The 20954-nt window shown below is 40.5% G+C and overlaps 2 protein-coding genes across 2 annotated transcripts; both read right to left on the reverse strand.

Moving 5' to 3' along the window:
• Positions 1 to 331: 331 nt before the first annotated feature.
• Positions 332 to 8207, reverse strand: LOC139455489 (macrophage migration inhibitory factor-like). The gene is made up of 3 exons (XM_071237039.1): positions 7940 to 8207; positions 1122 to 1294; positions 332 to 563 (listed from the first exon to the last, which is right to left on the reverse strand). The coding sequence occupies exons 1-3, from the start codon at positions 8045 to 8047 to the stop codon at positions 485 to 487; spliced, it is 360 nt and encodes a 119-aa protein (XP_071093140.1). The 5' UTR covers positions 8048 to 8207; the 3' UTR covers positions 332 to 484.
• A 4924-nt stretch (positions 8208 to 13131) lies between these two features.
• LOC139455490 (macrophage migration inhibitory factor-like) lies at positions 13132 to 20078 on the reverse strand. The gene is made up of 3 exons (XM_071237040.1): positions 19755 to 20078; positions 14369 to 14541; positions 13132 to 13840 (listed from the first exon to the last, which is right to left on the reverse strand). The coding sequence occupies exons 1-3, from the start codon at positions 20076 to 20078 to the stop codon at positions 13762 to 13764; spliced, it is 576 nt and encodes a 191-aa protein (XP_071093141.1). The 3' UTR covers positions 13132 to 13761.
• Positions 20079 to 20954: the final 876 nt, after the last annotated feature.

Here is a 20954-nt window from a genome sequence, read left to right on the forward strand (position 1 = left end):
CTTACGACAAGCATTGTCGTCTTTTACGGCAAGCATGGCTTGCTGAAGACCTATTCTACCCCGGATCTTCACGGGTCGATTGATAATGAGACCCTCATGGTCGGGGTACGTTGACACGCCATCACACAAGTCACTGAGTCTGACCTCTGGTCCATTAAGACACCTCCTACAGCATAGGTTGTTTGGGACTTGTTCTAACCCCGGAATCACCATGGGGTCAATCACTGGTTGACATATAGCAATGATCATATTTACAGGCTGTTGTACAGTTGGAATAATACTGACTTCAGCGTAAAACAACATTCATTCACATAGAAAATTGACCAAATAATTTCCAGTTGCACATGTTTATTAATCGACCACAATTTGCACAATTCGTGGGTAAACAGGCAAATTTAATAAATTTGTTTTTAATTTATTCAACTTCCAAATCAAAAATCAGTTGATTGGTAGGTATTGAAGTTAATATTTTGCCCACACTGTTTTATTTCCACAAGATTTCAAACGTGGTCCCCTCACATCCAACTTCAAATGCTTTCATGTCGGTGAATTTGATGTAGTTTCTGAAAATAAATAAAACCAAAGTCCTGTCAACCAACAACAACAAGTAACGACAAATAAAAATAAAAGAAGCCATTCACGTCAGGAGACACCAGCCAACCATGAACTGTGACCAGGGAACCTTTCTGCCCAGTGCTTGGGATTTATTGCTTTGATCATTGTCTCAGTTTATCATCAAATCCTCTAGCCTTAAGCCACGTGTTGTCTTGATTTACAAGCATGACAACACGGCGATATATTCTGCCTCAAAACACCAACTTTATATTTATATAGGGAATATGTATAATCAGGGAATATGTATAATCCCTGAAAATTTCAGGGAATACATTAAATGTCTGATTCACTCAGGGAATATACATAATCCATACAATTTTCAGGTATTATACACATTCCCTGATTTAACATCAAGTTTTTTAGACATATTCCCTGCAGTTACTTTTGAGGCTCTCATATGGTCAAAACAAACAAACAAATTCCCTGATTATACATATTTCTTGTAACATATACATATTGTTGAAATACTTCAGAAATTCAAAACAGAACCTCGTCCTATTTGTTACCTTTTAGGATCAATACCGAGCTTTTGTTTCAGGAATTCTGAAATGTCTTTGGACATTTGAATGTTTTCCTCATTCCCCATGTGTCCGATACTCTGCAGCTCGGAGTTGGCACATGGATCAGTCGTACCCCCGTGGCTCATCATCTGATCTGGATGAATCCTCACTGCAACACCCTGAAATATACATGAGTAAAAGAGTTATTAAGTTGAGTGAAAGACTGAGTAAGTTGTTTGAATGATTGAGTAAGTTGAGTAAATTATATAATGTATGATTGAGTGAATAATTGAGAAAGTTGAATACAAGGCTGAGTGCATGACGCAGTATGTTGAGTGAATGATAGAGTCAGTTGAGTATGTGACGCAGCGTTGTTGAGTAAATGATTGAGTAAGTTGAGTACGTGACACAGTTTGTTGAGTGAATGATTGAGTAAGTTGAGTACGTGACACAGATTGTTGAGTGAATGATTGAGCCAGTTGACTAAATGACGGAGTAAGTTGAGTGAATAATGGAGTCAGTTGAGTTAGTGAGTAATTAAGTATGGTTTTACACAGCCTTCCAGCAATATCACAGGCTTCACACGTTGTACCCAACTGGGGAATCGAACCCGGAGCTTCAACAGGAGCTGTCGCTTTTAACCACTAGGCTACCCCACAACACCTTGCGTAAGTTGGGTGAATCACAGAGTGAGTTAAGCAAATGATTGAATAAGTTGATTGAATAATGGAGTAAGTTGAGTGAATGACGGAGTGAGTTTAGTAACTGATCAAGTTAGTTTAGTGAATGACGGAGTATGTGGAGTGAATAATGGAGTCAGTTGAGTGAATTACAGGGTAAGTTGAGCGAATGACAGGGTAAGTTTTGTAAATGATTGTGTAAGTTGAGTGAATAATAGAGTTAGTTGAGTGAATGACGGAGTATGTGGAGTGAATAATGGAGTCAGTTGAGTGAATTGCAAGGTAAGTTGAGCGAATGACAGGGTGAGTTTTGTAAATGATTGTGTAAGTTGAGTGCATGACGGAGTAAGTTAAGTGAACAATGATGTAAGTTGAGTGAATGATGGAGTCAGTTGAGTGAATGATTTGCTAAGTTGAGCGTTTGATTAAGTAGAGTAATTGAGTGACCAAGTTGAGTGAATGATTGAGTGTATCAACCAAACTACATCATTTGAAGGTTAAAATTTACAGTCGACACCTGGCTTCCTTACCTTATATGACATTAATGGGGGTTTTATGACTACTTTGAATCTTTCACAGTGAAACGTTCAGTGGATAGAAATGTTTGTGATGTCCAGGAATGAACCAGGTACACAAGCAATCTAGATAAGATGCTTGATATGTGCATACAATATCCAAAATAACCATTTTCCTATTACCTTTAAATTCTTCACATGCGTACAGATATACATGAAAAACCCAATAGTGGGCGAATATTGTGTATAAATTAGCCAGTGCAGTATTTTAAGTATGAATTTCGGTATTTCTGTGCAGATCCTTTCTGCACATCGAATAAAGGCATCACGCATGCATATGGAAATATGAAAGTCAACTAAAACAGCATCCAAAGCAGAATTATCTTTTAAAAAGGACTACCTGAACTCATTGGTTCATAAATACCTCATAGTGAATGAGTGAGTTTGGTTTTACGGCGCTTTTAGCAATATTCCAGCAAACGCACGGCTGGGGACACCACAAATGGGCTTCACGCATCGTACCAATGTTGGAAATGGAACCCGGATCCTTGGCGTGACGAGCGAACGCTTCAACCACTAGGCTACCCGACCACCCCAAATACCTCATAGGCTGGACCCAAAGAAGTTAAAATATGTTAAAACCCAAAGAGAACTATCAATGCCCAATATGAATGATAACGTGAGTGAATACCCAGGGGCCCCAAACATGTATCTGCAGCACAAGTACATATTGGAAGTTTCATGGTCGCATTATATTTCCTCCATTAAACGCCAGGACGTTTATTTTGTTTCAGACACTCTTTACCCCTGGCGTTTTATCAAGCCCCTGCGTTTATAATTTCAATTTCCGATAATGATTTCCTCAGACCCATCCTCGTAGCTTAAAAGCTTTTCAAAATGCTTGCCTGCTTGCGTTTAATGAAGGAAATACGGTAACCTGCGTCCATCTTGGCTATTGAACAAATTCTTGTTATGAGAGGTCACTACGTATACTTACTTCCAAGGGGCGGTCGGGTAGCCTAGTGGTTAAAGCGTTCGCTCGTCACGCCGAAGACCCGGGGTCGATTACCGACATGGGTGCAATGTGTGAAGCGCATTTCTGGTGTCCCCCGCCGTGATATTGCTGGAATATTGCTAAAAGCGGCGTAAAACCATACTCACTCACTCACTCACTTACTTCCAACATACTTGAGATCTTGATAGACCCAAGCTATCTGGTACAAGTCGTACCTTGTGTTAAAACTATTCTTCAGCCTACGTGACATAACGCCTGCTATGTATTGTAGTTTTCCATGTATGCTTTTGCTTTTCAGGCTCCATCTGTATGCTCAAACCTTGTTAGGAAGACTAAACAAGGAAAAACTAGTTCCTAGCTAGTTCTAGTTTATGTTCCGAATTGTTTAACATTTAGAATTATCATATCTGAATTATATATGAAATACGTTATGTCATTAAGCCGAAAAAAACTAATTTTGTTATTATCATAGAATTATCATTGAACTATCCATTCAAATATTTCTATTTAAATTCACGCAATAAAAAAAAGTTACTCTGAATTGTTATTTTTATTTTAAGAAACATAAAACAATCTTGAATTAGTATGGAACTATCCATTCAATTTTTTTTATTTAAATTCACGCAATAAAAAAAAGTTACTCTGAATTGTTATTTTTATTTTAAGAAACATAAAATAATCTTCATATATTGGATTTATTGTATGACATTCAAAGATAATTTAATTCCAATTGTGAGTGAGTGAGCGAGATGCGTTTAACGCCGCTTTTAAGAGTATTCGGTATTTAACAGTCATATCACGGCGTGTCAGCTTAATGTGGGAGGAAAGCCCGAAGTCTTAGTGTTTACCACTTCGGTGAAACCACGAGCACGGAACATGCGTGGCCGAGCCGTCTTATCATAAGGTGTTGCAATTCGCTCTGCAGAGTTGGCTGCCAGATACTTGTGAATGTGGGTCAGTGTCCCTGCTGACCCGTGAAGATCCGGGTAGAATCAGGGGTAGATCCGGGTCTTAAGCAACCCATGCTTGCCGTAAAAAGGCGACTATGCTTGTCGTAAGAGGCGACTAACGGGACTCGGTGGTCACGTTCGCTGACTTGGTTGATGCATGTCATCGTATTCAAATTGCGTGGATAGATGCTCATGATATAAATCACTGGATTGTCTGGTCCAATTTGGATAATTTCCAGACAGCCATCATATAGCTGGAATATTGCTTTGTGTGGAGTTAAACAACAAACAAACAAACAAACAAACAGTATCCCTGCTCACCCTGATAATGTTTCTTGGTTTGTCAAAAGCACTTTGTTGATGCTGCAGTCACCAAGGCTCCAGTTATATGATTGAAGCCTGTAAAAAATAGTCTGGTCAAATCGGGATCAGACAATCCAGTGATTGATATTGGGAATAATCCGTTCGGTCGCCTTTTATGACCAGCACAGGTTGGACCTGGAATAACAATGGGGAGCAGGGAAAGGGCCATCTAAGTTGGAGAACTTTTGCCCAATCCTGTTGACCATATATGTCAATAAAATATGTTTAAAACAAAAACACAATGGGGATCATGTGATCCTGTGATCATGCCGTAACCAAAGCGGTAAACATGTATAATCTACATCACTTCAGGCTTTCTGGTTACATTAAATTAACACTGTAATACTGTTCAAAGCAGAGTCGTACCAAACCCGCTCATTTAGTTGAAAACGGACATTTTCTCTATAAAATAAATGGTTTACTCAATACCACCACAAGCTGCGTGGTAAGAGCGCCTTCCTGGAGAGCGGGTGGACCGTGGTTTGATTCCATACCGTGCAATACTAAATGAGGTTAAACGATTGTCTTTTTGTTTCTCTGCCTGACAATCTGCAGTTAGGGGACTGGTCAGCTAAAAGTCAGTATGATGTGCGTTATTCATGTCAAACTGTGGTATGGTAACTCAGTGAGCTTGGACTTTTTCACCGGCATAAGTCCGGACTAGAACACCCTGCCCCACCTACCCACACGCAGACAGATAGACAGACAGACAGTCACAGACACGCACACACATTCGCACACAGACAGACAGTCACAGACAGACAGTCACAGACACGCACACACATTCGCACACAGACAGACAGTCACAGACACGCACACACATTCGCACACAGACAGACAGTCACAGACACGCACACACATTCGCACACAGACAGTCACACACACGCACACACATTCGCACACAGACAGACAGTCACACACATGCACACTCACAGATAGATACACTCGCGTGTAGACAGACACATAGCGACACACACACGCAGACAGATAGACAGACAGACAGTCACCCACACGCACACACATTCGCACACAGACAGACAGTCACACGCACGCACACTCACAGATAGATACACTCGCACGTAGACAGACACATAGAGACACACACACGCAGACAGACAGACAGACAGACACTCACACACACGCACACACAGACAGACAGTCACACGCACGCACACTCAGATAGATACACTCGCACGTAGACAGACACATAGACACACACACACACACGCAGATAGACAGACAGTCACACACACGCACACACATTCGCAGACAGACAGACAGTCACACGCACGCACACACACTCACAGATAGATACACTCGCACGCAGACAGACACATAGAGACACACACACACGCAGACAGATAGACAGACAGACAATCACACACACACACACATTCGCCCACAGACAGACAGTCACACGCACGCACGCACACTCACAGATAGATACACTCGCACGCAGACAGACACAGAGAGACACACACACGCAGACAGACAGACAGTCACACGCACGCACACACACTCACAGATAGATACACTCGCACGTAGACAAACACAGAGACACACAAACACGCAGGCAGATAGACAGACAGACAGTCACACACACGCACACACATTCGCACACAGACAGACAGTCACACGCACGCACACTCACAGATAGATACACACGCACGTAGACAAACACAGAGAGACACACACACGCAGACAGATAGACAGACAGACAGTCACACACACGCGCACACATTCGCACACAGACAGACAGTCACACGCACGCACGCACGCACGCACACACACTCACAGATAGATACACTCGCACGTAGACAGACACAGAGACACACACACACACAGGCAGATAGACAGACAGACAGTCACACACACGCACACACATTCGCACACAGACAGATAGTCACACACACGCACACTCACAGATAGATACACTCGCACGTAGACAGACACATAGAGACACACACACGCAGACAGACAGACAGACAGTCACACACACGCACACACATTCGCACACAGACAGACAGTCACACGCACGCACACTCACAGATAGATACACTCGCACGTAGACAGACACATAGAGACACACACACACGCAGATAGACAGACAGTCACACACACGCACACACATTCGCACGCAGACAGACAGTCACACGCACGCACACACACTCACAGATAGATACACTCGCACGCAGACAGACACATAGAGACACACACACACACGCAGACAGATAGACAGTTAATTATTGATAATGCATTTCACCCAAGTCTACATTGCAATGGTGCAATGAGTTAGAACTGTTTTATCTATCTCATAGGACATTGTGACCTCATTTTCAGCCGAAAGTGCACATGCTCCCAATGAATGACCTACATATTCTGACCTTGAATCTGATCCGTGATGAATCAGTTTGTTTCTTGCAGAAACATGCATCCGGCCAGACTGGCTGTGATTGTCAGTTACTGTACTGTGTCAATGTGACATTCACAGAGGGATTCGTGCAGTACGGGAGCGAAAACTCCCGTTGCATGCAAAAATCCGGTTTAACCGTTCAGCCTCAATTAGAAATGTAGGACTCTTAATACATGTAAAGTACATCCTTCGAGTTAAGAAAACCATTTTTGAATTCATTAAAACTCTTGCAAACCTTACCTGGGGTCATCTTTAATGATATCACTTGGTAGTATATAAATATATATTTTTTTAGGAAATTTAGGTTTTAGGATAGGGTCCAAAGCTTCTCCTAAGTGTGTTTGTGTTAACTTTCAACTACATCGTACCTGTGTGTACTGGTTAACTAAATACACTTTCAGAAAAAAGTGGCAACCAATGAATTAGTAAATAAATTAAAAATGACCGAAAAAATAATGCTGACATTATTTCCAAATCTTAATGATCGTAAATGAAAACGTTGTTGCAAGAGTGTTTATTTGCCCAAGGAAGCCCTTACTTGACAATAATAACCTTCATGTTGAGATACACATATAATTAATAATTGTAATGGCTTTAATGTCAAACCTGATATGACCAATCTTGACGTGTGATCACAAACCTGCAGTTAACTTATCTTTACAAATATTTGTACAAGTATCACTTGTCCCCAACTTGATTCAAACAAAACTGTTTTCTAAAAAAATAAAATCCCCCTGCCCCCCGAAGCTCCCCTCTATCTATTTGATAATCGCTGTAATATTCTGATAATTTATTCAAAATACAGCTACAAAGAACCATTGACAATTCACAACAGATACTGTGCTGCGGAAACAGAATTTCTTCTTCTGCATATTTGCTTGAACTTACCTCTTCCGGTTTCCGAACAGTTTTGGAGATCATTTTTGTGGTTTCCAACAGAAACCCCTTTGGGATGGCACTTGCTGGCAGATTCGTGAACAGAAGAAAAATAGGCATGGTTACACTGACTCGGGGACTCAAGCTTTTCTGCTACCACACACCGCTGTCCTCGCTTGATACATCGAGCGCTCAGTTGAGTTACTCCTGAAGCGTGATCACACTCTTCACTGACTTAGCATTACACCACTGCCAAGCATTATTTTGCATATCACGTGACCGGAACCTTCCCTTGTTGGTGCACACTCCGGTGCATTGATAACCTAGAATCACACCACTGCCACAGGACAATTTGGATATCTCGTGAATGGGCCTTTCTTCTTTTTTTTTTGTAAACAAAGTAGCTTTGCAATAACCAGACCAGTATTACACCCCCTGCCGGGCTGATATAGCTTATCAGTGCATTTTGATGGGAAGTTGATATCAGACAAGGAAGCAAAAAAATGGAGTTATGTCCCTTAGTGTGTCGTCTGCTCAGCGAAAGGAATAATGTCTGTTTTATTGTGAAAGCTCACTGGTCGAGATACTATGCCGCAGTTTAACATGGATGCCCCACTCAGGGAAACAAGTTCCATCTTTCAACGGGCGCCTCTCCGGGGAGACGCTGTATCTACTTGACCAAGAGGGGATCCTATATTTTAAACTCATGTCCCACACGTACCAATGGAAACACAAACAATAATTTGTTTATATATCTGCCTAGTAATGGACATCGGTTCGGCCCTTGTCTGACGTCATAAATATCGAACAAGTAATGAAGGCAATCGCCATTTCCATACGAGCCCGACTTGCATCCTTGGAATTTTAACGCAAACATTTAAAAATGAATAGCAAAAGGCACGTTCAACACTTTATTGGTGTGTTTGTAAGACTTTCACTTTGTGGGAGATTGCTGGAGTATGAACCATCATTGGGCGAGGGACAAACTGTGAACTTCGGAGCCTGCGACGACCTTCACACAATCTTTGGCCCTCACTTTTATAAGTTTTTATATTCTTATTAAAAGCAGCGTAAAAACTCACTCACTCAAGCTCATACTGAAATACGCACAAACAGCTGCATCACGGAAACAAATAGCAATGACATGATGAACGTTTGTATATTCAAATTGTTCTTCAGTGAACTCATTTGTTGTTTGGTTAAAAGAAGTAAAATTTAAATAATATCGTCATGAGACAATGTCTACCTCTACCACAGTCACTGTGGTAAAACATGTCGTTCAACTACAAGACGTCAAAATGGCCAACAGGATTATCGTGACGCAGGGAGATTTCCGAAGTCCCGATTAGGCGTCATTAATCTTTAATAATATGGACATTAATTCAGATGTGGTTATAAAGATGTGTCAGAAAGATACTGAAGTAGATATATAGATTGCTGTAGAATATTGATGACTGTTGCTGTCAGTCAATGCATGGATCGAGTCGTCGATAGTGATCGGTTTACTATTAAAATTTGCCCTGTGTGCACACCGACATCTCAGGGAGATCATACAAAGATTTTTGGATTCCATGCAGTTGTACGCAGAGTTTCGTGGCCACATCGTTTTGTACCTTGGCCATATTTTCATCCGATAAAATAATTGTAGAAATAACGTAGAAATACGATTCCGAGTGAACCGATCCATTTATTTGTATACAGTGTCAAGTGCAGATATGTTGGCTTACATAATCACTCGCACGTCGGGAAACCGAGATTAACTTCTAGAATATTTAGCAAGCTGCCATGATATCTAAGCATGGATTTATTAAAAGTTTCAACAAGGTGACTTCATCTGCATATTTATCTGATCGTGATACCAAGTTTATCGCACTGGTTTATTGCATCCGTAACACTATCCAGTATGTGATAAATAGTCGGCTTAAAATATGTATTTTTCTCACCACAGCCTCGCTTTATACAGTTGATATTCCTAGCATATTGTCTATACGATACGGAAACACACTCATCTAATAATCTTTATTTATCTTTTCAGACTATGAGTATTGAATGGTTATTATTTAGTATTCTATAAGCGGATATTTGAACATAACCATTTAAACCAGACAAAGTTGAAAACACAGATGGGCTCTCAGGTAGTTCATTGGTTAAAGCGTTCCCTATTCACATTTATATTTTAGATCCAGTGATTCCAAGGTTTGACAGAGATTAATCATGTATTGGTGGACATCTGGTGGTATGAGAGTAAGTCGGTATGGGGATGTCTTACATACCCTCTCAGGGGAAAAACTAACATGAGAATCAGATGGTTAGGTTACTATGTGTAGGCTCGTGAGTAAGTCGGTAAGGGGATGTCTTACACACCCTCTCAAGGGAAAAACTAACATGAGAATCAGATGGTTAGGTTACTATGTGTAGGCTCGTGAGTAAGTCAGTAAGGGGATGTCTTACACACCCTCTCAAGGGAAAAAACTAACATGAGAATCAGATGGTTAGGTTACTATGTGTAGGCTCGTGTGTAAGTCGGTAAGGGGATGTCTTACACACCCCCTCAAGGGAAAAACTAACATGAGAATCAGATGGTTAGGTTACTATGTATAGGCTCGTGAGTAAGTCAGTAAGGGGATGTCTTACACACCCTCTCAAGGGAAAAACTAACATGAGAATCAGATGGTTAGGTTGCTATGTGTAGGCTCATGAGTAAGTCGGTATGGGGATGTCTTACATACCCTCTCAGGGGAAAAACTAACATGAGAATCAGATGGTTAGGTTACTATGTGTAGGCTCATGAGTAAGTCGGTAAGGGGATGTCTTACACACCCTCTCAAGGGAAAAAACTAACATGAGAATCAGATGGTTAGGTTACTATGTGTAGGCTCGTGTGTAAGTCGGTAAGGGGATGTCTTACACACCCCCTCAAGGGAAAAACTAACATGAGAATCAGATGGTTAGGTTACTATGTGTAGGCTCGTGAGTAAGTCAGTAAGGGGATGTCTTACACACCCTCTCAAGGGAAAAACTAACATGAGAATCAGATGGTTAGGTTACTATGTGTAGGCTCATGAGTAAGTCGGTATGGGGATGTCTTACATACCCTCTCAGGGGAAAAACTAACATGAGAATCAGATGGTTAGGTTACTATGTGTAGGCTCATGAGTAAGTCGGTAAGGGGATGTCTTACATACCCTCTCAAGGGGAAAAACTAACATGAGAATCAGATGGTTAGGTTACTATGTGTAGGATCGTGAGTAAGTCGGTAAGGGGATGTCTTACATACCCTCTCAAGGGAAAAACTAACATGAGAATCAGATGGTTAGGTTACTATGTGTAGGCTCGTGAGTAAGTCAGTAAAGGGATGTCTTACACACCCTCTCAAGGGAAAAAACTAACATGAGAATCAGATGGTTAGGTTACTATGTGTAGGCTCGTGAGTAAGTCAGTAAGGGGATGTCTTACACACCCTCTCAAGGGAAAACCTAACATGAGAATCAGATGGTTAGGTTACTACGTGTAGGCTCATGAGTAAGTCGGTATGGGGATGTCTTACATACCCTCTCAGGGGAAAAACTAACATGAGAATCAGATGGTTAGGTTACTATGTGTAGGCTCATGAGTAAGTTGGTAAGGGGATGTCTTACATACCCTCTCAAGGGGAAAAACTAACATGAGAATCAGATGGTTAGGTTACTATGTGTAGGCTCGTGAGTAAGTCGGTAAGGGGATGTCTTACACACCCTCTCAAGGGAAAAACTAACATGAGAATCAGATGGTTAGGTTACTATGTGTAGGCTCGTGAGTAAGTCGGTATGGGGATGTCTTACATACCCTCTCAAGGGAAAAACTAACATGAGAATCAGATGGTTAGGTTACTATGTGTAGGCTCGTGAGTAAGTCGGTAAGGGGATGTCTTACACACCCTCTCAAGGGAAAAACTAACATGAGAATCAGATGGTTAGGTTACTACGTGTAGGCTCGTGAGTAAGTCGGTATGGGGATGTCTTACACACCCTCTCAAGGGAAAAACTAACATGAGAATCAGATGGTTAGGTTACTACGTGTAGGCTCATGAGTAAGTCGGTAAGGGGATGTCTTACATACCTTCTCAGGGGAAAAACTAACATGAGAATCAGATGGTTAGGTTACTATGTGTAGGCTCGTGAGTAAGTCGGTATGGGGATGTCTTACACACCCTCTCAAGGGAAAAACTAACATGAGAATCAGATGGTTAGGTTACTATGTGTAGGCTCGTGAGTAAGTCGGTAAGGGGATGTCTTACATACCCTCTCAAGGGAAAAACTAACATGAGAACCAGATGGTTAGGTTACTATGTGTAGGCTCGTGAGTAAGTCGGTAAGGGGATGTCTTACATACCCTCTCAAGGGAAAAACTAACATGAGAATCAGATGGTTAGGTTACTACGTGTAGGCTCATGAGTAAGTCGGTAAGGGGATGTCTTACATACCTTCTCAGGGGAAAAACTAACATGAGAATCAGATGGTTAGGTTACTATGTGTAGGCTCGTGAGTAAGTCGGTAAGGGGATGTAATACACACCCTCTCAAGGGAAAAACTAACATGAGAATCAGATGGTTAGGTTACTATGTGTAGGCTCGTGAGTAAGTCGGTAAGGGGATGTCTTACATACCTTCTCAAGGGGAAAAACTAACATGAGAATCAGATGGTTAGGTTACTACGTGTAGGCTCGTGTGTCATCGCGCCCCAAATGTGTGTATCAGTGCTTGTGCTGTCAATCACTGATGTGTGTTTGTTGTTTAACGCCACCCTCTGCAGTAGTCCAGATTTATGAATAAAGCCTTGACCAGAAAATTCAGTGATTGATATTGTGAGCAGCGACGATCGTGGTCGGGGTACGTTGACACGCCATGATGTAAGTCTCTGAGCCTGACCTCTGGTCAATTAAGACACCTCCTACAACCAGCATAGCTTGTTGGGGACCTATTCTAACCCCAGAATCCCCATAGAGTCAATCACTGGTTGACATATAGCACTGATCATATTTACAGGCTGTTGTACAGTTGGAATAATACTGACTGCAGCGTAAAACAACATTCACTCACATAGAAAACTGAAACCATAATTTCAGCTGTACATGTTTATTGATATTCTTGTTGAGATTGTTTATTAATTGATCACAATCTGCACAATTCTTGCGTAAACAGGAAAATTTAATAAATTTGTCTTTATAATATTCAACTTTCAAATCAGTTTCTCCTTATTTTTGTTCACTGTTCCGCTTCAAAAATTAGGTCTATAGAAATCATCCTATGAAGTTTAGCGTGGATAGATAGAACTCTAGATAAAATAGTTTCTTCATACCAGTGAATGCATATGAGAAATTATCAGACTTCATCTGCGCTTTAACTTACATGCAGTATCATGCATGGAGAAGTGCTAGACAGCTTAACCCTTAGACTCTGTCTGCGTGACATTTGTTGCACAGGAAGCTGGAAAATTGCATACCCAACTTTGGGACATCGTAGATGGAAAATTACAATTAGTTAGGAAGTATGGCTCATGAAATGTGACTCTATTTTAATGAACTGTTCTACGTCACTTCAAGGCACTCTTCTAAATAATTCAGCAGAATAATATGTTCAAGGGAAATACCACACCTGCTCCACCTGGTACATCTCAACAACAGATGTCATATTACTTATTGCAGTGATGGGTTCTTAGAACTTCTCACTGGCGTGTATTGAACTGTTACACCCCCGCCATATGACATAGATGCTGCTCGTGCGTCTTCACCACTGATTCTATGGATCATCATGAGTTGATTGATTGGTTTTGAAGCTAATATTTTCCCAAACTGTTTCATTTCCACAGTACTTCAAACGTGGTCCCCTTATACCCAACTTCAAATGCTTGATTCCTGGTGAATTTGATGTAGTTTCTGAAAATAAAGAAAAATAGCAATCGGAATTCTGCTCCACTGTGGCTCTGTGTGTGACAACTGCCCACCCTAATACTGACCTAGGTCACGGGGTATCATTGTGAGTAGGGATTTAGTCACATCAGTAAATGTTAAATGTTGATGTCGTATCAATAAAAATTTATGAATATCGATACTAAATGAGCAGTTGACTGCGGCATAAATGTTCACATATCTATAGATTACCATGGCTAAGATGGACAATTGAGGATGCAGAAAACTCAAAGGACTCGCTTGCCAACAAGGCTTCATATTCATTTCCTCTCATGATAGAATATTTTAATGTATGTATTTTCTTACTGCGACCTTATAAGACTATCAAATATTTATTGGATACAAAGAGGTTTATGTCACATCCCCTTACCTTATAAGCAGTGGCCACGTGTTGTCTTGATCTACCACAAGCATAAACTGCAGTGACTTTATTTTTATGGACAGACTGTTGAAATACTTCAGAAATTCGAAACAGAACCATGTATAATTTGTTACCTTTTAGGGTCAATACCAAGCTTTTGTTGCAGGAATTCTGAAATGTCTTTGGACATCTGAATGTTTTCCTTATTCCCCATGTTCGTGATACCTTGCAGCTCGGAGTTGGCACATAGATCAGTCGTACCCCCGTGGCTCATCATCTGATCTGAATGAATCAACACTGCAATACCCTGAAATATACTTGAGTAAATAAGTTAATAAGTTAAGTGAAAGACTGAGTAAAATGATTGAACGATTGAGTAAGTTGAGACAATGATATAATGAATGATTTTGCTGAATAATTGAGAAAGTTGAATAAATGATTGAGTAAGTTGAGTGAATGATGGAATAATTTGGGTGACTGTTTGAGTAAGTGACATGAATGACGAAGTAGGTTGCCTGATTGAATGAGTACATTGTGTGAATAAAGGTTCAGTTGAGTAAATGGTGGAGTAAGTTAAGTAAATGACGGAGTAAGCTGAATAAATGACGGAAGTTGAGTGAAGGACGGAGTAAGTTAAGTAAATGACGGAATAAGCTGAATAAATGACGGAAGTTGAGTGAAGGACGGAGTAGGCTGAGTAAAAGACGGAAGTTGAGTGAATGACGGAGTAAGTTAAGTAAATGACGGAGTAAGTTGAGTGAATGACGGAGTAAGTTAAGTAAATGACGGAGTAGGCTGAGTAAATGACGGAAGTTGAGTGAAGGACGGAGTAAGTTAAGTAAATGACGGAGTAAGTTGAGTAAATGACGGAGTAAGTTAAGTAAATGACGGAGTAAGTTGAGTAAATGACGGAAGTTGAGTGAATGAGAGATTAAGCTGAGTAAATGAGTGGAGGTGAGTGAATGACGGAGTAAGTTGTGTAAATGATTGAGTATGTTGAGTAAATGATTGAGTATGTTGGGTAAATGATTGAGTATGTTGAGTATATGGCGCAGTAAATTGAATAAATGATTGAGTAAGTTGAGTGAATGGCATAGTAAGTTAAGTGAATGGCTGAGTAAGTTGACTGAATGATTTGGATGAGTGAATGATTGGTTAAGTTGAGCAATTGATTAAGTTGAGTAATTGAGTGAGCAAGTTGAGTGAATGATTGAGAGTAGCAACCAAACCACCTCATTTGAAGGTTAGAATTTACAGTCGACAACTGGCTGCCTTACTTCATGGGTTTATGATGCCTACTGGAAATCTTTCACAGTGAAGCTTTCAGTGGATAGAAATGTTTGTGGTGTCCAACAACTCTCCAGATAAGCTGCGTATACAATATTCACAAGAAATAACCATTTCCGAATTACTGTTAAGTTCTTCAAACGCGTGCACAAATTCTTGGAAATAAACAACAGTGTACGAATATTGTGCATAAATAAGCCAGTGCAACATTTTAAGTTACAGATCCTTTCTACAGATCGAATAAAGACATCATGTATACACGAACAGATGCAAATATAGAAGTCAACTGAAACAGCATCCAAAGCAGAGTTATCGTTAAAAAAAGGTCTACTTGTACTCACTGGTTCATAAATACCTAATAGACTGGACCAAAAAATGTCTAAATATACCACTCAAAGTTTGCTAAGGATAACATTTTCCGAATATGAGAAAAACATTCCAATGACAAATACAAATGACCATGTACAAAATCGTGCAGATAAATGTTTAATTGAAAGGAAATGATTGGAATGTATTTGAGAAAATACCAAAGCAAGACGGTGGCAACTGTGGTTATCATGCATCACGTGCATCACGTGCATATGGTGTCCTTCACAGCATTCCTTCACCTTTTTAGTGTGGTACTGTTGCTCCAGTGGGGGCACCCAATCATTGTGTACCGGGTTTTACTAAAATAAGACTTCATATCATAATTTCATATTGCATTAAGGATGTGATCCTACAGCAAACTTTGAATAGTATGAATGATAAATTGAGTAAATATCCAGTAGATCCAAACATTATCTGGAGCACTGGTACATATTGGATGTTTTATTGTAGTACTGTATATCCTCCATCAAACGCATGGACGTTTATTTTTTCAGACACTCTTTTATCCCCGGCGTTTTATCACGGCCCTGCGTTTATAATAATTATATTTCAATTTCCGACTAATGATTTGCTCATACACATCTTCGTAGTTCTATCAAATGCTTCTGTTTCGCGGGGACGCATACTGTAGTTGAAATACAATACAACCATATCAACCATCCGGCGTTTAATAAATCCCTGCATTATTCGAGGAAATAAGGTAACTTGCATCCATCCAGGTTATTGAACAATATCTTATGAGAGGTCACTACTTACTTCCAACATACTTGAGATCTTGATAGACCCCAGCTATCTGGTGAAGTCACACATAGTGTTAAAACTATTCTTCAGCCAACGTGACATGAAGCATATTTTGTGTTGTAGTTTTACAGTTTGTATACTTTTGCTCTTCAGGCTCCATCAAACCCTGTTGGGAGGACCAAACACCGGAAAACTAGTTCCTAGTTAATTCTAGTTCATGTTCCGAATTGTTTATCATTTAGAATTATCTTATCTGAATTATAGCTGAATTTTATCTGAATTATATCTGAATTATGTTTTGTCATTAAGCCGAAAAAAGAACAATTACTATCATTATGGAATTTTTTTTGAACTATCCATTCAAATATTCCTTAATTTCATGCACACAAAAAATTAAGTTACTCTGAAGTGTTATTTCAATTTTAAGAAATACCAAATAATCTTTAAATATTGGATTTATTGTATGGTATTCAAAGATAATTTAATTCAAATTTATTTGGTGCCACTCGCAACGCAAAGTTGCATACCAGAAACTTGGGAATGTGGGCCAATTTCGTGGTTTGTCAGCAGCACTTTGTTAATGCTACAGTCAGCAAGATTCCAGCTATATGACAGTCTTAAAATAATTAAAGTCTGGATCAGTCAATTCAGGGATTGATATTGTGAATCCGTTCCGTTTGGTCGCCTTTTATGACCAGAAAAGGTTGAACCTGGAATCGACATGGGGATCCTGTGAGTATGTCTTCACCAAAGCGGGAAAAGATCTAAAATCTACATGACTTCGGGCTTTCTGACCATCTGTGATATAACTGAAATACTCTCCAAAGCGACATCATATCAAACCCGCTCATTTAGTTGAGAACAATCATTCCTCTATATAAAATTGGGGGCACTACTGCCACTTTTGCTCATTATCTCGTAATGACCTATTTGGAGGTTTCAGTTTTTCTTCGGAAGACCTGGTATGAGGTTTTACGTTCCCAAAGTAAAGTGAGGTGAAATGGGGTTTAACGTCGCGTCCAAGATTATTGCACTTATATAGCGACGTGCATGCACGTGTGTGTGTGTGTGTGTGTGTGGCTGCTTGTACTAGTCCGGACTGATGCCGATTTATAGTGCTAGCACACTGAGATACCATGCCGCAGTTTAACATGAATACCCCACTTAGACACAGTATACTGACTCCGAGCCGACCAGTCCTTGTTTTAGCCCCTTAATGCCGAGCGCCAGACAGGGTAACAACAAGTACCATCTTTTAACGTCTTTTGGTATGACGCAGCTGGGGATCGAACCCCGGACCTTCCGCTCTCTCCGGGCGGACGCTCTACCTTTAGACCACGGAGGCGGTCTCCCATAGTAAGACCTCATGAGTTGAGTAGTAGATGAAATTTATCTTCGTAGACTTGGAATGAAAGTTTTCATTATGGATTACGGGAATCGAACCTGCAACCTCACATTTCGTGTTAAGTTTTGTTTTCCTCACTGAGCCACCGGTGGAGATGATGACAAGTAGTTCAGTTTTACTTGTCAAGACCTCTGTTTGTGCTGCATGCTGCACGTGGTCTTTCTCTCGCACGCATCGATTGCTCGTACCAGCCACGTGGTATAAAACCGCGACACGAGCACGAAATTCTCGTGCCGCGACTGCTTTCGCTAACAGTTGTACACATGAACAGCTGTACAATAGTCTCGTTTTTACGCCCTAAATGTATTATATTTTTGTTTATATCAAACAAACTCTTCAGACTTTCCCTCGTGTTTACATTTTCAACCAAAGGCTCGGAGGCATGTTTTCTCCTATATATATAGCTCCCTACGGTTATTTGTAATTTCTAATAAAACATTATTAATTCTAACCTGAACTTACTGAACAATTTGAGTCTTTCAATATGGCTGCCAAGTATGGACGGACGAAAGATATGCGATGTTGAAACTCACCCTTATTGTTGGGCTTAACAACTCATTTTCAGAGCACTTGTCCGAATAACAGCATAAAGGCAAACAATGAAATGTAGTCATTCCCCCTCGAACCCTGCCGGGATTCAGATTGAAATTTGTTTCAAACAATCTCTGCTGGTTGTAGTTGGTGATTAAAAGGACCAAGTTGTCAGGCTTGGTCACTAAGTTAATTGTGTGTCAACGTACCCTGACGGGTTGTGCTCATAATATCAATCACTGATCACTGGGCCAGACTCCCAGGTGTCCATCATACAGCTGGAATTCACGGCATTAAGCAATAATCACACACAAAATTATGCAACAGATGCCATATGTGCGTTATGTGTTCCCCGTTATCTGGCTCCCATTTATAAATATCAGAGTCTCCATCTATGATTATAAGATCAAAGATTAAATGTATTAAATTATCATAAGATTATTTGGATTCAGGACAGAAGATGGATGCGTCGAAAGCAATGCTTGACGTCAGAGGCAAGTAAGTGGATCGTGTGGTCAAGTTTGGTGACTTGGGTGACTGTGTGTTGTCGTAACCCAATTGTGTGAATTGATGTCAATCACTGGATTGAAAGTATAATTATTATTTTCATCATACTTTTTTTTTTCTGTTTTCTATATAATTCATATATTACCGATACTAATACTGTTAAATGTTACAAAATACATCATCACATCATTACTGCAAGAACTGAAATACATTCCAATACATCTCCTCTTACAATAATGAATTACACTTTTCACTACACACACAGCAACACACACACACACACACACACACACACACACACACACACACACACACACACACACACACACACACACACACACACACACAATATATGACCGAAAACATAATGATGACATTATTTCCATCATGAATGAAAATGTTGTTGAAAGAGTGTTCATTTGCCCAAGGAAGCCCTTACTCGAGAATAATAACCGTCATGTTGAGATACACATATAATCAATAATTGTAATGGCTTTAATGTCAAACATGTCCTGATATGACCAATCTTGACGTTTGACTCCCCTCTATCTGTTTGATAATACATTGCAATATTCTGAAAATTCATTCAAAATACTGCTACAAAGAACTATTGACAATTCACAACAAATACTGTGGTTTAGAAACAGAATTTCTACTTCTGCATGTATGCTTGAACGAACCTCTTCCGGTTTCCGAAGAGTTTTGGAGATCATTTTTGTGGTTTCAAACAGAAACCCCTTTGGGATGGCACTTGCTGGCAGATTCGTGAACAGAAGAAAAACAGGCATGGTTACACTGACTCCAAGACACAAACTTTTCTGCATACACACACCGCTGTCCTCGCTTGATAAATCTAGAGCTATGTTGTGGAACTTCTGATGCGCGATCACACTCTGGGACAGTGATGACTTAGCATTACACCACTGCCACAGGACAATTTGCATATTACGTGACCGGAATTTTCCCTTGATAGTGAACACTCCGGTGCAGTCATAACCTAGCATCTTACCACTGCCACAGGACAATTTGCATACTTTATTCCTTATTCAGAACAGACTGGCCCTATGCAAGCCTTTCGGTACGCGATACATATTGTTTTGCATAAGTGTATAAATATGCTTCGAAAACTATGACAGTGAGGTGCATGACAATATATCCTCACACATCCAAGTCACCATATCGCCAGCTCTCCCAGGGGCTTTGATGACAGTACGTGAGGCTGTACAACCAATGTGAAGATAGAAGAAATAAGATATTGATTTGAAGCATTTTGCATGTGGGAGCTAACATAGAGACGGTCACATCACATGGGGTCACATCATATGGGGTGCAATAACCAGACACGTATTACACCCCCCTGTCGGGCTGATATAGCTTGTCAGTGCAGTTGACAAGAGACTGGGAAGCAAGTAATTGGAGTTACGTCCCTTAGTGCGTCGTCTGCTCAGCGTAAGGAATAATGTCTGTTTTATTGTGCAAGCCCGCTGCTCGAGATACTATGCCGCAGTTTAACATGGATGCCCCACTCTGGGAAACAAGTTCCATCTTTTAACGGGCACCTCTCCGGGCAGACGCTGTATCTACTTGACCAAGCGGCGGTCCTCTATTATGAATGTATGTCCGACATGTTGCCTTGGAAACACAGACAATAATATTCCTTCATATTCCCTGCCTGATTTCCCCGGGTATGCTGCGCTGGCGCAACACTGACCCAGGCAATGACTGAACAACTGCGACCTCCACTAGACAATCAAATATGGCGGACCCGACATGTATTTACTATAGAAAAACGCTAGAACAGGTGGTAAAGATGTCTTTTAACATTTTCATCACTGTTGTTGCAATGTATACGTCACGAGAATAACGTCCCTTGGTACTTA

The sequence above is a fragment of the Haliotis cracherodii genome, unplaced genomic scaffold (genome assembly GCF_022045235.1).
Source record: "Haliotis cracherodii isolate W230 unplaced genomic scaffold, xgHalCrac1.p SCAF_11, whole genome shotgun sequence".
NCBI classification, from domain to species: Eukaryota; Metazoa; Mollusca; class Gastropoda; order Lepetellida; family Haliotidae; genus Haliotis; species Haliotis cracherodii.

What these genes read in the sequence shown, in the direction of transcription:
- LOC139455489 (XM_071237039.1), bottom strand. Translation starts at nt 8,047, where the DNA reads ATGCCTATTTTTCTTCTGTTCACGAATCTGCCAGCAAGTGCCATCCCA. An exon ending in CTGTTCGGAAACCGGAAGAG is followed by an intron (nt 1,295 to 7,939) that starts GTAAGTTCAAGC and finishes TGTATATTTCAG; the next exon opens with GGTGTTGCAGTGAGGATTCA. An exon ending in CTCGGTATTGATCCTAAAAG is followed by an intron (nt 564 to 1,121) that starts GTAACAAATAGG and finishes ATTTATTTTCAG; the next exon opens with AAACTACATCAAATTCACCG.
- LOC139455490 (XM_071237040.1), bottom strand. Translation starts at nt 20,078, where the DNA reads ATGCTAGGTTATGACTGCACCGGAGTGTTCACTATCAAGGGAAAATTC. An exon ending in CTCTTCGGAAACCGGAAGAG is followed by an intron (nt 14,542 to 19,754) that starts GTTCGTTCAAGC and finishes AGTATATTTCAG; the next exon opens with GGTATTGCAGTGTTGATTCA. An exon ending in CTTGGTATTGACCCTAAAAG is followed by an intron (nt 13,841 to 14,368) that starts GTAACAAATTAT and finishes CTTTATTTTCAG; the next exon opens with AAACTACATCAAATTCACCA.